General features: G+C 39.9%; 1 protein-coding gene across 1 annotated transcript; it reads right to left on the bottom strand.

The window, feature by feature from the left end:
* Window positions 1-14,718: 14,718 nt before the first annotated feature.
* LOC115740144 (GATA transcription factor 18) lies at window positions 14,719-16,255 on the bottom strand. Its single transcript, XM_030673557.2, has 2 exons — window positions 15,788-16,255; window positions 14,719-15,237 (listed from the first exon to the last, which is right to left on the bottom strand). Exons 1-2 carry the CDS (start codon window positions 16,220-16,222, stop codon window positions 14,914-14,916), a joined length of 759 nt encoding a protein of 252 aa, XP_030529417.2. The 5' UTR covers window positions 16,223-16,255; the 3' UTR covers window positions 14,719-14,913.
* Between the last annotated feature and the right edge of the window lie 1,679 nt (window positions 16,256-17,934).

Genomic DNA, 17,934 nt, shown 5'->3' with positions numbered 1-17,934 from the left:
GGTATTAATTATTCGTTTTGTATATGCTACGCCCTAAACCAAAGGATGGACCCAGTTCTTGGGTTTCTTTTCTCATGGATTTTTCTCCCTCAGACCTGCTCATTTTTGTTTATGTTCATAAATGTTGGTAACTTCCTGTAATGGTCGGTAAATTTGATTAGGTATTTGTTAAAAAAAAAGTAAATAAAAGTTTATCAAAGAAAAGAAAAGTGCATTTTGTTAGAAATATCACACAAAACCCCAAATCGGTATACGTATGACAAATTCACGCAAAACTAATTTTTTTATCACAAAAAATCCCAAATTTGTATACTTGTGACAAATTTATTCCAAACTAATTTTTTTACTATTAAAAACCTCCAATTTGGTACACCTGTAACAAATATATTTCATATTATTTTTCTTTAAATTGGTTTACACCACCAAGAATCTCAAACATGTACACCCGAGATAAATAGAGGGTAACAATCTCAATCGGTACACTTATCAACTCACACATGTCATCTAACTGAGTAATTTGACGGTAAAATTTAACAAAAACTAACAAACGATAAATTTGTCATAGATGTATCAACTTTGAATTTTTGGTGGTCAAAAATTTAATTTGAGGTAAATTTGTCATAAATGTACCAGTTTAGGATTTTTCGTAGTATTAACCTTCAAAAAATCATATATACATGGGTAAATAATCCAAATAAGAGTTGGTAACGCTAAACTAATTGTTAAATTAATCAGACAAAAGTTGATAATCACTCTAATTAAGGTCGGTAATTTTTAGACGGAGTTTGTAAATTAACGAGTTGGTAAGAACTACAAATTAAAGTTGCTAGATATTGACAAAAAGACAAAAAAAAAATCCACATAAACAACTCAAATGAGAATTGGTAAACTAAAATTACTCGATAATCTAATAGGAGAAAACCGGGCATTATACAAATAAAATTTAGTGAATTGCTGTAATAATTTATCAATGTAGGGAAACTATAAGAAAGATAGGCAAATGTTGAAAACAAAAGTTTATAAATCAGAAAAAAAAAACTATTTTTTTTTCGTAAGTAACTAAAATGAGAGTTAGTAACTCCAACTATTTTGTATTTGAATCTGAAAAAGTTGGTAAGTCATACAGATGAATATTGAAAAGTTCATGTAAGAGTTTGTAAATTTGAGGCGGTAGCAAAAAATGCAAATAAAAATTGATGAAAGTGAAGAAAAGTTCGTAATTTGCAAGCTGTCAGAAAGAGTTGATACCTTTGTACAAATATCAATAATTCACTAACAAGTTACCGAAACATTTTCTTGCCACAGATATATATTTACACCGACAATTTTTACGACACTTATCAGTTCTTTTAGGTTTCTAAATCTAGTAACGTAGATAAAAAGTCCATTCTTTTTTCTCTGCAGTCGCTTGAAAACTTGCCGACCAACGTCGCACCACCACCAGCGCCGCATCCTAAATGACACTGACGACGTCGTGTTCGGCAGTCTCTTCCTCTTAATCAACTCCTGACATTATATGGATCAAGTCCAAGGTTTATACGTGTCTGCGAAGTGATCGTGGTTCGTAATCATAGACCAAGAAGCATCTTTCCTTTCCGCTTGGATCGGGAGGGAGAATAGGACAGCTGATGATGAAGCACTGCTGAAAGTTTTATGAAGTTGCTTTGTTCTTTTTTTTAACACAAGAAAAAGCCACCAAAAACCATAAATTATATTTACTGTAATACATTTATCCTTTTTTTTTTTTTTCGATACAAAAAATCCAAACTTTTATCCATGTGACATATTTACATACATTCATCCCAAATTTTTTTGTGACGCTAAAAACCCTAAACTTGTATCCGTTAAACAAAGGAGAAGCAGAGAGAGAAGAACAAGAGAAGAATATCCAATGAAAAAATCGTCGGTGTGGCAACCCGAAGTCCTTTGTAGATTACTACTCGCTCACTTCCGATCCTCAGCCACGCCCGGGCTGAACCATCTCTTCATCACTGAAATGACCGACCGGAGGGGTCACCGTGGCAGCGTGGCCCGCGAAGTTCCTGATCTAAAAGCAAGGCGCGCCTCTTTTGCTCGGCGTGTAGCCGCAACCGTTCCTGGGTGGATGGAGGCCCACCCTTTTGCAGTATCTTGAACAAGCGATGCGGCTTCTGGTTTTGATACTCTTTTATCTCTTTGATGGAGCGATCTGCACGCTTCCCTGGGTTCAAATCTCAGCAGCTGAAGCACCAGAGTGGCCACTAGAATTGCTCTTAGGAAATTCATCGGCTCTTGGTGGGTCGGTAGATTGATATATTAGATAGTCGTCCAGTAAAACCTATAAATAGATTCACGTAATCTTCATCAATGTAATCAAGATACACAGAAGCGCGATGCAATTGAACATATGATTTTTCTAGCGCCAGTAAATGTTCTTAAAAGAGTCTGTAGGTGTTAAAAAGACGATTTCTAAAAAAATTATGAGCTATCCGATCTTACGGTATTCTATTGATAAATTACCAACACTTTAATGAATTTTACTAACTGTTTTAGACGGTTTACAAATTAGTATTTTTTTCCTGCTCAATCAGCATTCGTACAATTGAAATACCCCCCTTCCCCCCGCGTTGACCAAATGCAAGATAGTAGAAATCCGTTTAGTTTCCGCAACTTTATTTTTCTACCTCTCGAGTATTTTTTTTTTTTTTAGTTTTAGAAGTAGTTTTGGAGTCACGTAAAGAAGTAAAAAAATTTACTCCTTCCTATAAGTAAAAACATCAATTTTTGCTCAAAAATTAATTTCTAGAGCAGAAGTGTTGGTACGCGCGCCCTTACGAACCTATGTGGACGCATCGAGCACTTTAAGTTTGAATTGACTTGCAAATAACTTTTAAAAATCACGAATCTTTGTGACAAGTAGTAGGGTTTTTTTCCAATTTAATTTTAAAAAAATATATTTACGAAATTATTTTAAAAAAAAGTATTTAAGAGTTTGGGCCTCGCTCGGCAGTTGGGTTGCCGAGCGAGGCCCACTCGGCAGCCCAATTGCCGAGCAACTGCACTAGGCCTAGCCCCAGGCTGCTCGGCAGTCCAATTACCAAGCGGGGCTAGGCCCTTTTTGTTTTTTTTTTTAAATTTCATTTTTAAGTGTTTTAATTATTTATACTTAGAATATTTAGTTTATTTCATATTTTTTTAACATGTTTATATTTGTTTTATTTATAATTTTTTTCTTGCGAAGCTTATCTTTATAACATAATTTAGTAATAATTAATATAAAAAATTATTAAGATCTATAATTCATAAATAATGTTGTAATTATGTAATTAATTGAAAATATTCATAAAATAAAATTGGTAAGATATATGAAATGAAGGAGGACGAGGATCTAGATGTCTAGATGTCATTTCGTAAATATTTTTTTTAAAATTAAATTGGAAAAAAAACCCTTCTTTTGCCCTTTTCCCTACATTTCATAAATGACAAATTTTATCATCTTTTTTAGCATTGCCGGAGTGATGCGGAATGTATTAGTAGTGCGTTTCTAGATCGATTGGACAGACGGAAATCCAATTGAAAGGCGAAACAGTGATGTGTTAAGAACCGGCGGATCGGGTTGACGACATCGGATCGGGCTCAAATTTGGTCGCCTAAAGCGAAACAGCGTCCTAATCAAAATACACTACCATTGGCAGTGACGAACGATGGATTTTTGCAATTCGAGATCGTCTAGATGGGTTTTTCTATTTTTTTTAGTATTTTCGAGATTTATTAATGGCAATTTTTGCGATTCGGGATCGTCTAGATGGGTTTTCGATTGATTATGTTATAAAGATATTGAATTAAGAAGGGGGTTCCTTAATTTTATATATCTTACCAATTTTATTTTATGAATATTTTTAATTAATTACATAATTACAACATTATTTATTAATTACATATCTTAATAATTTTTATATTAATTATTACTAATTATGTTATAAAGATAAGCTTCACAAGAAAAAAAACTATAAATAAAATAAATATAAATATGTTAAAAAATACGAAATAAACTAAATATTATAATTATAAATAATTAAAACACTTTAAAAAATGAAATTAAAAAAAAAGGGCCCAGGCTAGTCACCGGGCAGCCCGGGGCTAGGCCTAGCGTAGTTGCTCAGCAGCCCAACTGCCGAGCAAAACCCAAACTCGTAAATATTTTATAAAAAAAATAATTTCGTAAATATTTTTAAAAAAAAATTAAATTGGAAAAAAACCCCAAGTAGTAAGCAAGAAAGAGAAGAAAGAAAGTTGAAGCAAAAGTCAACACGGACCAAAAATAACCCCAAAAAAAAGCTTTCATGCTTCACGAGTTGTCTGTGCCCAGCACAGCATGCGGGGTCGATACACGAATTCTTTATTTCCACCATGAGCCACAGGCTAACGGGGTTTAGCAAGCAAACCCTCTTTTGGTTTGAATTTTTAGACATGATCCTGAATATTGTGATTATTCAAACGAGCATTTGTTTCGAGGAAATTGTCCAAGCTACATCCGAATGCCAATTTGGTCCTAAACTTTTCTCTTTTTTCAATTTAGTCCTAAATCTCTAAGCGAAATTCTAACGCGGTCGTTCCGGCCAATTTTTGCCGGATACTGCCGAACGGGCGGTGATGACCGAATCACCACATCGACGACTTCCGGCGAAAATTTGGTATTGATTTCGCTCGAAGAGAAAATTCTATTGATTTCGATTTGACTGAAAAAATATGGGCATTTGTGGGTTCGCATGGCCAGAAGGATCATGTCGGAATGTCACACAAAGGTTCTTGATTAAATTAGCAGAACTGAAAATTTTAGGATCGCATCGACATCCATGCAATAAGTTTGAAATTTATCGGGTAATCATCTCCGTTCATTTCTATCCCGCGTAGCTGGTTGTTTGTTTGAACGAGACTTTCGGACTCGGATTGAAATTCCACAATTTCTGCAGTGCCCCTTTTCTAAGGTACAATAGTAAGACCGTGTGTTTTGAGAAGCTTCGATGCGATTATTTAGATGAAACGTTGTTTCTATTGCGCGCGTGGTATGTTACCTTTGAATGAACGGGGAGACTTGACTTGAATTGCAACTCCAGGCCGTAGCTATGCCCATCTTTGAGGAAGTCAACGTTTGCTTTTTGATTAGTGAGCTATGAACACGAGCTTTACGCTCCGTTTATTTCGCAAAAAAAATAAGTGATTTAAAAAATATATTGTTAAAAATGACTGTGTCGCTTGAAATAATTAGTCAACCAAAGATATTTTCATTATCGATAATAAGTTGTTTATGAAAATATTTTTTGTTCTTTCATTTTTGTCAGCAATATAAGTAATCATTTTTCGAAAGATGTTTTTGAAATTGGTCATTTCCCACGAAACAAGCGAAATCTTTCGAGCCGCAAGTGGTGCGAAAAAATTATGACTCGAATCTAACATTTCGCGGGGAGAAAGACTCTTAGGATAACGTCCGGAATGATCACTAGCACTACCTTTTCGACTTATCAAAAGAACAAAGCCCACGTAAACATTTTCGAAATAGGAAAATTTGCCGCGCCATTTAAGTTTGACCGTGTTGAAATTGTGTGTGTATATATATATATATATAAAAGGGTCAAATTTCACGAACCATGTGAGATGGAAATCTAAAAATGATGGGTTTTAATTTGGTGTTGACACTACTTGTGCAGGGTCGGTGGACGAGGATGTTTCTACAAATGTGATCACGACACGGTTTTTAACTCGGTTTGTCTCCCAAGGTTGGGAAAATCCCACTTTGTTCAATCAAACTCATCCCCTTTGAATTTACAAAATCGCTTGTTATTTGACCACCGTCCGTCGTGACAGAATGTGTTCAACGCGCACATTGGTCTCACCTTTGTTTCCCGCATACTCGTCTAAGTATAGTCATTCGAGACTTACGAGCATTTTCTTTAACATTTTTGTGTCCGTTTTATGCGAACTATGCCAACTCACAAAAAGATATGTATCTTAATCAGTCATCCGAGTCGTCACCACGTGGCACTACCGGTTCGCTCGATAGACTTTCCGATTCGCTCGGTAGACTCCTTTGCCTTTTTGCATCTGCGATTGTATACATGACATGGTATCCGTGACCATAACACGAAGCAATTTAAGTTCACGATACGGAGGGGTGACATTGCAAATTTTGCATGTTCAATTTATTGATTAAAAGAAAAAATTGTCCTCCTTGACGACCAATTCAAATTCTCCATTTTCTTCTTCCCTCCCTTATCACCAGTTTGAGTCAAATTCCAATCTGGTTCTCCATTAGTGTGGCAGTCAAACATTCAAAAAAAAATCCCAGGCCCGTTCAACAATTTCGATCAAAAAGAAGAAGAATCGGAGCAATTGCTAGCGGTTTGCACTGCTGGGGGTTTGACCATGGCTCAATATAAGTACGAGACATCCTCAGACGCATTCCACTCATCGTACCCACAAAGGGACTCACAACTCGCAACAACCAAACCAGGATAACGCTTTAGAGATCCTTGGCAATCAGCCCGAGGATGAAGAAGATCCTGACTTCAAAAGTAGCGGCCGCCGCAATGATTATGCTGTTTTTGATGGGAGCCTCGACGCGACCAAGCGAGGCGTGCCGGGTTCTAATTAACAGCCGCGGAGCAGTGCGGGCCAATAGTGAGGAGGAGCCTAGCCTAATTGTTCTGCAGACCCTGAAAAAGGGTCCGACCCCGTGTACCGGGAACTGCGGCGGCTACACTCCTGGAAGCAGCACCACCAGCACCAAGGCCTTCGCGGGCCGATCGGCCGTGGGCATGCCACCGCGTGCTTATTCCCATCGTGTCCCTCGATCGGGCATGGCTGCTGATCTCAAATAGTCGGTGTCAAGTAGGGGTGAGCAAAAAGAATGAAAAGGAACCAATGTAATACATAGTTTACAAGCACAACCGAAAGTTCTTTTTTTCGTTCCCTTTTTTTTTTTTTTCCTTTTTTAAGGATGGATAATTTCCATCAGTTGCGGAATGTATTGCTTAGGAAACAATATGTTTAATTTGTTAGATTTAATCGTTTAAGCCTATTAAATTTGTTAGCAATTTTTTCATAAGTGCAAAAGGCGGGAAGCGACTACCTGATTGTGTTAGCATTAGCAATTTTGCTATTCGTTGTTTTGCCAGTCTGGGATTGATGGAAAAAACCAGAGCCTGGCTGAAATGGTACCAAAGCGAATGTTGTGGCAGGTGAATTTCTACCGAGGATTAAGCTAAGAGAAATTCGATGGGAAAACAACTTTTGCCTATGATAAATTAAGATATGCACTTCCCAAGGACGCGAATGACAATCATTCTCTTTTTTTTTCTTTTGGTTAAAACAATCATTCTCTTCCCGGACTATATTCTAGCCAGTTTCTATTCTCCGAACGAGTTTGTGAGAAGAGATACACGTTTGACAATGACACAAAAATTTTTATTTTCGGAAAAGAAATTCGTTTGATAACAATATAAATTTATATGATTGGGCAACCAGCAGCAGCAAACGGCAGCCAGGGACCGAAGACAGACAAACGACGACCGACGGCATGGACGAAAGAGAGGCGACCGGTGGTCGGGGATAGAAAAACGGCAAAGGCGACCAACAACCAGCGAACGGTAGCCGAGACTAGAGACAGTTGGTCGGTCACAAGGTAATCGGCGACGACAACGGAAGAGAGAGGGAATGAGTAATGAGAAATTAAGATATGCACTTCCTAAGGGTGCAAATGACAATCATTTTCTTCTCGGGCTCTATTTCCGGCTAGAAATAAATTTTTCTATTTCTATTCCCTGGACGAGTTTCTGAGCAAAGATACAAGTTTGATAATGATACAAAATTTTTGCTTTCGAAATAGAAATTTGTTTGATAATGGCATAAAATTTCTACGGTTGGGCATCCAGAGGATGGTGATTGGTGGATAGAGACCGACAACCAGCGAACAGCAGCCAAGGACCGGAGACCGGCAAGCGGTGACGACGGCAAGGTCGCAAGAGAGGTGACCGTTGGATGACTACTGGCAGACGGGGATCGGAGACCGACAACCGGCGAACGGTAGCCAGGACCCGAGATCGACAACAATCGACAGGCGCGATGCGAGAGAGAGGGAGATCGCACGCGAAAGAGAGGGAATGAGCAATAAGAAAAATTCTTATTTCCGTATATGTTCCAGAAATAGAAAGGTCGAAAATTCTACTTCTCGTTTCTGTTCCAAACCTTTTTTTTGGCTAAAAATATGTCCCGAAAATAGAAAAATGAAATTGTGTTACCACATGAATTTCTGTTCCAAACTCATTCTTAAGAACAGAAAAATAGAAAACAAGAAAATAAAACCGTTGTCATGTGCGTCCTAAGTGAGCCAGGGATTTGGCACGAAGGATTAACTTGTATTCACATATCATAACAGGATTTTATACTCGTCATTGAAAAAGATTTATATGTATTAAATTCGTGTCCATACGTGTCACTATTGGATTTGTAATATAACCATTTTAAACGTCTTACTTTGTGTCAAAAATTGCCAGCCCCGAATCGCTTTAGCTAATTATGGAAAGTTGAAAACAAGCAAAATTCTTTGTTATTGCCCAAAAAATACTAATTCTTTTTTATACTAGTAAATTTTAATAAGTATTAGTAAGTGTCCAAAAAAGTTAATGAGAAATGCTTTTCTTTGGGTAACTTATTGATAACATACCCACAATTTTATAAGGAAGAAGATACTAAAAGTGTCAAAATTTATACACGACATTCACTTTAATGCCAAAATTTTTCGCCGGCTCACTTAAGTATCGAACCGGAGAAAAAACGATCACTTAAATGCCAATAACGAGGGATTTCGGCTAAAAAATATACATGGCATTTTATAATTAAAACATATTAGTGACATGACATTTATAATTACATAATCAGTCCACGTGGCAATTTTTTTTTGAAAATTCAATCCACCTGAGTCCGCATGGACTTTTAGACTTAAAAATAAGCTAAAATTTTATTTAAAAAATTATAAAATAAGCTAAAAACTAAAATAAAAGAAGTTTGGGGTAGCAACAACGAGGTTGGGATGGCCGGTGGGAGTCGTCGAGCCCTGGCGTGGACACTTGCCCTTCACATTGACGCACTCATTCACCTCCCTTACCTGTTCCATTCAAGAAGATCATGGGGTCATCGCAGGTCGCAGCCATTGCCCAAAGAGAAGGATTTGAAGCACGGGCCGAACTTGATTTCTCTGTGGCAGCTCAAAGGCTCCAATCCTGTACCAAGCTGTCCGGGTATGATTTGGTTCGGCTCATTCGCGCCGCGACATCCCGAGGTTCCGAATCACATGGCCTGTGGCTTCGGAGTCATGCTTCGAAACATGGGTTTGGCCTCGATGTCTTCGTGATGACTGCCCTGATGAGCTTCTGCGTGGAAAAAAGTTAATTGCACGGCGCCCACAACTGTTCGACGAAATTTCCAAGCCGACCTGTAGTTTCTTGGAATACATTGGTCTTTGGGTTTCTGCGCTTCGGGCTGTTTCGGAAAGCTTTAAGCTTGTTTGTTCAGCTGAACAAGTCGGAAACTTGCATTGGGGATAGTTCTCTATGACGGCTGCATTGGCGACGGGCGATCGGTCGAACTTGCTGCAGCTTGGATGGTCTATCCACTCTAGGATTGTAACAGTTGGTATGCCAATGTCAGCCCGGCCACCGGCTGGAGGAAGAAAAAGAAAAAAATAATAAATAAACTAAAAATTCGAAAAATACTCGAGTATCGTTACAAATTGGCTGCGTCAACGCCGATCTACCATATTAGCGACTTTCAATCAAAATTGATCGGAAGAACTGAATTAGCTCAAATACAAAAACTTTAAAACTGAATTATCATAATTACAATAAATTTAGGATATTTTTAATAATTTTTCCCGCGTTGCAACTAACACCGGTATGTCCACGATCAAACTATGCCCCCGATCCAACCGACAAGCTTGCTTGGAATTTTCTCTACCGGAGAAATTTGTCCTTGCACTCGGCTTCTCAAGTCACACCCACGACCACTCTTTCTTCCTCTCTTTTGCAACTCGCATGTCCCACTCACGTTGTGGTACGTCAGTTGTCCAAAGACAGAAGTGTTCATTGCCTCCTTGGAACGGTTCCACCCAAGATTCCTCGGGGACCATTCAAATGCAAACGGGTTGGGCTTGGGTCAAGCCTATTACGGGCGACCCGACAATGGGAATGATTACGTTTCAGCAAATATGAATAGAGATTAAAGGTGACCAGTTCTCGATCCGATCTAGCCTCCTCCAGGAGTCGAGAACCGGACTGGATGGTCCGGGTCCCGATCAGTCCGATCCGATTTCCGAACGGTCGGATGGAATCGGTTGATTATTAGTTGAAGTTAGCAACATGGAATTTAATTTTAGTATATTAATTAAAACGTGGTTTACATTTAAGAAATAAAAAATTAACTAGTGAATATTAGGATTACATTTGATAAATAAAAAAATAAAAAAATCAATCCGGTCTGTTTCCCTCTTTAAACTGAAAATCGGATCGAAAATCATTGGTTATAATTTTAAGGAATCGGGAATCGGAACAAAAATCTCGAAAATTGGACTAAATCGATCCGATCGGTTCCCAATTTAATATGTGGTTCAATTCGGTCGAATCCAGACGGTTTCTTGTTTGATCAATCCGTCTTACTAACCCCTATTAAAGATCATGTTTGTGAAACCTAGCCAGGAATCATAGAAAGGGCACGATAGAGCCATTTGTCTTCCTCTTCACAGTGCATGTAAGTAAAAACTCTCTTGGTTTCTTGAATTTGTAAGCGTCCTTGAACTTGGATCAATGGAAGGACAACTTTGAATATTTTTCATATCGTACGGAGACTAGATTGAACATTTACCAAAAGTTCGGGAATCACATTGAACTAGTTAAAAGTTCATGGACAACATTACACATTAAGTTAAAATTTAGAGATCACATTGAATGAATTAAAAGTTTATGAACGATATAGCACATTGAGCCAAAGTTTATGGCTTATTTGTGTCATTATTCCTACTTAAAATATAAATATGCTGAACTTGCCCCCATGTACATACTGTTGAAGTTTGTTTGCAAAACAAACAAAATAGTGTCTTTTTTGCATCCTACATAGGATGGAAGGGAAAGAGTGAAACACTTTATTAGTTAGAAGACTATTGTAGCCTTCCAAATAGAGAATTGGGCAAGTATGCTAGACCCCATTATACCCCAGTGCCGATAATGATTGGCACTAATCAACAATTACTATTATTTTTTAATTTTGAAATTAAAATAATAATTTCTCTATAATTTCCTGGCGAAACAGTATGACTGTTTGCATAGGAGTTGTGGGGGTTTTTTTTTTTTATATTAATTTTGAATTTTCGTTAATAATTTTGTTCAATGGTTGCAACTCTCTAGACTTGACAGTTTTGGACATGAAGAGTTATGTCTATCCGATATAACAACTTTTTATACAAAAGTTGCATCCTTTTCGGACATGAAAAGGTGTGACATTTTCGGAATAACATTTATGTTCGCAAAGGTTTTATATATATTATGATTCTGCTAATAATTCATTACTTCAATTTTCAGAACTTTCAATTTTGCTTTTCACAAAAGAAACAGCAAACTTCTCCAATTGTTTCCCTTGAGAGATCTTAAAAAAACATCAGAATTGCTATCCGATATTCTCACTGAGACTTTATTGTATCTTGGAGGATATTTGCCAAAAATCATTAGCAATGTTGTGGGACAAATAAATCCTTAAAGAAAGTGTTTATCATGCCTCAAAGTTTGATTCCGTTTTTCATCTCATTCAACAATATTTTCCAATACATACATGTGTATAAACGACATAAGAATGGACTCGGTCCTAACATACGAAGGAACAGGGACTGTATTTTTGCGTATAGATTTGCATTGGAGAAGGTGTGGCTGCATAAAGACTGTGCAAGGATAACATGAGCTCTCGAAGATGTGGGCCTGGCTGTTTGATAAAACCATAGAATGAATTCATCATTGCTGCGTTGTGTAACGTTCATAATCACAGTAGTCCTATTATTACTTGTAGTTCATGCATGTGCATGGATGATATCACGTATAGAACTTAGGTTTTACATAAACTTGGGAACTAGCTATGAAAGAATTTACCCACCTGTAAATACGCGATGTATTCTACCAGCTTAACAGGGTCTTTTTTTTTTCCAATTTTAAATAATTTCAAATATGTTCTTTGGTCAAGATATTTTATATTTGTATGCCGAAAGAGTTACTAGCGTTTCATATTCATATATATAAACACACATACACACTTTGCAGTCATTGTATCCTGGATATGAATTGTTAAGGGGTAAGCGATAGTAACGACATTTTATTAGTAGATATCAATATTTTTTCTCTTGGATTATTAAGACTCGGAGTACAATCACAACGAAAATAAAGAGTAGCAAGAAAGATCCCGAGACCCTGGTCCGGTCATCGGGGAGCAGGATACCCGTGATTTCCTATTAAGAATAGTATAAACCACACCCCAATAAGAGGTAGTTGTATAACCCAACTATTTTTTAACTATCTGTGTAAAAATTTCTCTACACTAACGGTGAATCTCATAATAAATCCTTTTTTAGGGTGTCATTTACTAATTCAGCCTATTGCTATTTCAATTGCAATGTCTTATAGTAAACATCAGAAGAAATTCAGTGTATACACCTTCATTATGATGGCAAATGGTGTTTTTTTTTTTTTTTATAACCGAGGTTTCGGTATGCCAATGCCACCGGGTAAATACCCTAAGATGTGGTCATTGGGAGTCGAACCTAGGACCTCATCGCTTTAACTGTCTAAAGCCTAAAAAACTCAACCAACTCGTCCAATGCCCCATCGACGATGGCAAATTGTGTTAATTGCTCTAAAAGTGAAAAAATTATCAAAAAAGTCTTAAACCTTTTACACTTTTGCCAATTCAGGTATAAACCTTTTAAGTTTACCGATTTAGTCCTAAATCCTTTTTTTTTGTGCCAATTGAGGCCGAAATCTTTTGCATTTATACAAATTCAATCCATCCTGCTAACTTTGGCCGGTCGATGCTGGCATGAATGTCGATCGGCGATGACGTAAATGTCGCTGCTGACATGGATAATTTTTAATGATATTTTAAGATTTTTTTGAATTAATTTTTTTTCTATTTTTCCTTTTTTCTTTCTTTCTTCTACGTCAAGTCGATCGGCGGCAAGGTGGCTCGCCCTCGCCGGTACTAGGCAAGGGCAAGCCTTGCCCAGCCACGGTGAGGCGAGACCCGGGCTAAGGCCGGCAACCCGCTGGAAGTAGAAGAAAGAAAAAAAAATAAAGAAAAAAATAAAGAAAAAAGTAATTCAAAAATATTATTAAAAATTATTCACATTAACACAGGCGTCCATGTCAGAGTTAGTCGGCCAAAGTTGACCTGATGGACTAAATTGACACAAATGCAAGAGATTTATGCCTCAATTGGCATAAAAAAAAAGATTTATGATTGAATTGGCACAAATATAAAAGGTTTAAAATTTAATTGAAAAAATTATGAGTTTTATGACCGAATTAACAAAAGTACAGAAGGTTTAAGACTTTTTTTTAACAACTTTCCCCTCTAAGAGTGTGAGATCCCATAGCGATTACAATTTTAAGAAGGATTACATTTACAATTCTGTTAGTGATTCAACAAACGCTTTCGGTACGACCGCAGCATCTTCTAAAAAGTCATTTCACTCTATTTCAATGTGTTGCAATTCGCAATTCGAACACGTCTTTGCCACAACAACAAAAAAAAAGAAGGAAAAATCGCCAAACAACATAAGAACCTTTCAACATCTACATTTACAGACAAGGGAGTCAAGAAGCAGGTCCGAAGATTATCTCCCTCTTTCCTTTTTCCTTTTTATCATTATTTTCTTCTCTCTCAAGCAAGCCGTGGAAAAAGAAAAAAAGAAAGAGAAAAACGATGCGATCGACCACAAAAGCATGATTGTCTCCATATGTTTTCTCCCCCCAAATTATCAGTCTGCAAACCCTACCCCTCAAAAAAAGGGTCAGGACACAGAGTTAAAGGAGACCTAATATGGACAAAACCCATTTCCATGCTCTGATGATCACCGCGCAGAAACCCCCTTTTGTTTTTTTCCTTTGCTTTTTTTTTTTTTCTTTCCCTCCTCCCTACTGGCTCGATCAGAAGAACAACGTCACGATAATTGGCCGATCCGCCTGCACGTAAAATCTTATCAGAACTTCCATCGATCTCTCAACATCACCCCTCTCTCTCTCTTCATGAAATTCAGCGACGAGAGCCATCAGGACCGGTCAAGAAACTCAGCCTTCCAGCTCCGCTCCGACACATGAAACTTCAGTTCGTGCGATGATAAGAACGAGCACTGTTCGTGTCCGCGTCCGTGTTCGCGTTCGTGTTGGTTCAGTATCCGCTCGACCGTCCGACCACGTCAAAGCTTCCATCTTTCATTATCATCAGAGTGTGAAAGCTAGGGAAGTTGCAGAAACGTGGGTTGTTGTATCAAGAACAGGAAAATACGAATTTTATCTCGCCTGGGGATTCCATCTGGGGCAAAGAGAAGAAAAGGAAACAGCTGGAAAAAGTTGAAAAAAAGAAAGGAAAATATGATATTAAGAAGCAGAGGAAAGGGACAAAAAAAAAAACAGAAAACAAAAAAGAAAAGAATTTGACCACGACCATAACTATCGCCATCATCAACAAGCTTCAAAACATCAACGTCGTGATACATATGTTAATATTGTTTTTTTATATAGAAAAAGGACTGCTGGGGGGGGGCGAGATGATCTCGACTCTTTTATCCATCCGTCTTCTTTCTTTCTCCGTCGGTCTTGCGGTTCGCTCGCATTGTGCGGGTTTCTTTCATCTCGTGAAGTCGTGGACGAGGCTGGGCCTGTCCGTGACGTTGAGGCGCCACGAGAGGAAGGAGATCCCGCCGCCGTCGGAGGAGTCCCGTGCCGCCCCGACGACGTCGTCCTCCATGAAGCGGAACTCGTGGTGGTGGTGGCCCGGCATCGTAGCCGGCGAGAAGCAAGAGGGCGCCTTCTGCGACGCCGCCTGCGCATGTTGGACCCACTGGTGCCCGTACATGTGCTGCTGCGCGTCCGCGACTCCCCCGCCGCCGCCTGAGGCCGCGGCTCTCCTCTCCTCCTTCTTGAAACGGATTCCGCAGGCGTTGCACAGAGACTGTACATCCAGGAAAGGGTCATATTACATACCGGAAAAGGTGGAGATGCAACATGTTAATAATTTTAAGACAGGGATCAAGAAATAATCAACGAACTATGAAGCGGCAAAGATTACGACATTGCTAGACCGGGAGAAAAAGAAGGGCTTCAACATATATACAGACACATACATTAAGACTGCACTAATGCAATACTTATGGATGTTCCTTTTTTTTTTTTTTTGGTCGAAATATACTTATGGATGTTCAGAAGACAGTTAACGATAGTGATCTTCGTCACTCTATGTGTCCGGAGAATTCTAATCGTCGCACTCTTGATGAACACGTGAACCGACCAAGGCAAAGAAAAAGTAAACAAAAGGGACTCCCATCAAACAAATTGCAGAAACCAGAACGATTTTCGAAACAACACACGTGAAACATTCTCGATCACATACAATGCACGAAAAAGACAAAAAAAAAAAGAAAAACTAAAATGCAAGAGCTTATGCAACAGTTGTAAGTACACACGTATCGATGTCGTGATACATAATTAATCCGCAAACGCACCTTGGGGCCACGCGGACCGTTGCGCCAGAGCGGAGTGGAGGTGGTGTCGCAGTTGGCGCAGCGGCGAGCAAGAAGGGGATCGCTCGCCGCCGCCGCCGCTGCCGACTGATTACCGCCACCGCGGCTGGTCTTGCCGTGCGGGGCGTGCTTGGGCTGGAACACGTCCCAGCAGAAGTTGGAGACGGAGGAACGACGGTGCTGCTCGCCGTTACGCCTGGAGTGGTCGTCGGAGGAGGCGTCGAGGAGGCGGGTGGAGGGAGTGCCGAGGGAGAGGGTGCAGTCGACGGAGGAGGAAGAGGAAGAGGAAGAGGAGTAGTAGAGGTCGGTGTCGTCGTCGTGGTCGAAGGGCTTGGAGAAGAGCATGGAGAAGGAGGAAGCGCTCTGGTTGGCGAAGGGGCCGCAGGGGCATGGCTCTCTGCTGCACCTATGCATCATCTCTCAGTCTCTCTCTCTCTCTCTCGATCTCTAAGCGGGGTGTGTCTGGTTCTTCTGGTTCGCGGGTCGAGCGAGAAGCGAGAGATCCACGTAAAATAATGGAGGGAGAGAGAGTGAGAGAGCGAGAGAGCGTATATAAGGTCGGGGAGAAGGGAGGAAGGGGTCGAAATAGGAGTCAGCAGGTTGGGGCAGCGACTGGTGGTGGTGGGGGGTTGCGATTGTCGTGGAATGGCCAGGAGGAGGAGGGATTATATGCATACGAAATTATGGGAAAAGAGTAAAAAGGACAGTCTCAGATGACAGGGTCCCACCCTGGTTCAGATTGCCATGTTGTAGAGAGAGAGTAGTACTAGTGGTAGTACTTTGCGTTTCACAGGGACTGGGCAGATAAGCTGATGCAATGGGTGGTCTTGGGATCGTATTTATAGCCGCCCATTTGGGTATACTAGCGGTAGACATAGATTAATCAAGAGGGGGTGATTCAAACAGGAAAATGTCTCCCTTACAGTACTGTCTTTTCAATCAGTAGATTCACACGCTATCGTCGTGTGTTTTGCATAAAATACTCGTTGATTGAGATATCGTATGATCGAAAATAGTCGACAATACTATTAAGTTGTCGGGCTAGCAATTTACATTTCAATATACTCAATAGGCATATCTAATTTTCCGGCTCAAAGTCTCCGAGTTTGAATCATCATGTACTTGTGCATCATTCTTTTGAGGCCGTGTCTAGAGATATGAACCATCCAGTATTTGAAAGTCTAGTCGATGCGTGGGACAGTAAAAAGCTACCATTGCACGAGGAGGTTTAATCGAGGTTTTTTTTTTTTTTTCAAAGGATCCTGAACTCCGCGCTCCTACTTGTTTGTTCCATAAACATCGGGCTTGATCTCGGCGGGAAAACAACAAAGCCGAACACTCAAAGATGGTCGGCAAAGCAATCGAAAGCCGCATGTTTTGGACATAAACACATTCTTATGCTACTCTCCTCGGATGGATCGCATCGTCTTTGAATCAAATCCAGATTGTCATATGCCGATAGTATTTCCGACCACATATATCATATTTCTAGAGCCACCATGTATCTTTCAGACTTTAAGGCGTGATTACTAGAATGACATATCACGCCGGTACGGCGCACTGCCGGTCGCAAATGCTGGTCGTGCAGGTTTCACGTCGGTCCCCGTCGCGATCGGAATCGCATCCGATCGGCCGTCGGGGGCGGCGCGTCTAGAGAGAACAAGGGGCACAGGGTACAAGGCGAGGGTGGGGGATGGGAATGGGTGGGGTTCTGGTCAGAGCGGTAGTCAAAAGAGGGGCCACGTGAATGCTGGGAGGGGGAAGGAGGAACAGTCTTCCACGGATCTATCTGCACTTAAACCCTCCCCCCTCTCTTCTCCGATCACGAGGCGCCCTGCCTTTGTGACCTTATTCTCCTCATTTTTGCCAAAAAAAAAAATTACATAAACATTTTTAATATATAAAAATGGAAATTCACCCAGTCCCAGTCCTACTCCTAGTAATCACCTTTTTCCTCTCCCTCTGTCACTTTGCCTGCCTCCCAAGGAAAATGGGAGAGCACCCCCCACGCGCTACCCCTGCACCACGCGCCCCCACCCGCCGCCGTACATAGCTATTCGCATCGAACGCTGTACATTGACGGTATGGTGCGATCGAACTCTCTCGTCAATCGGCAGATAGCAACGAGG

The sequence above is a fragment of the Rhodamnia argentea genome, chromosome 1 (genome assembly GCF_020921035.1).
Source record: "Rhodamnia argentea isolate NSW1041297 chromosome 1, ASM2092103v1, whole genome shotgun sequence".
Classification (NCBI taxonomy): Eukaryota; Viridiplantae; Streptophyta; class Magnoliopsida; order Myrtales; family Myrtaceae; genus Rhodamnia; species Rhodamnia argentea.
The sequence above is the reverse complement of the archived record's forward strand: the minus strand, read 5'-3'. Positions and strand labels throughout refer to the sequence as shown.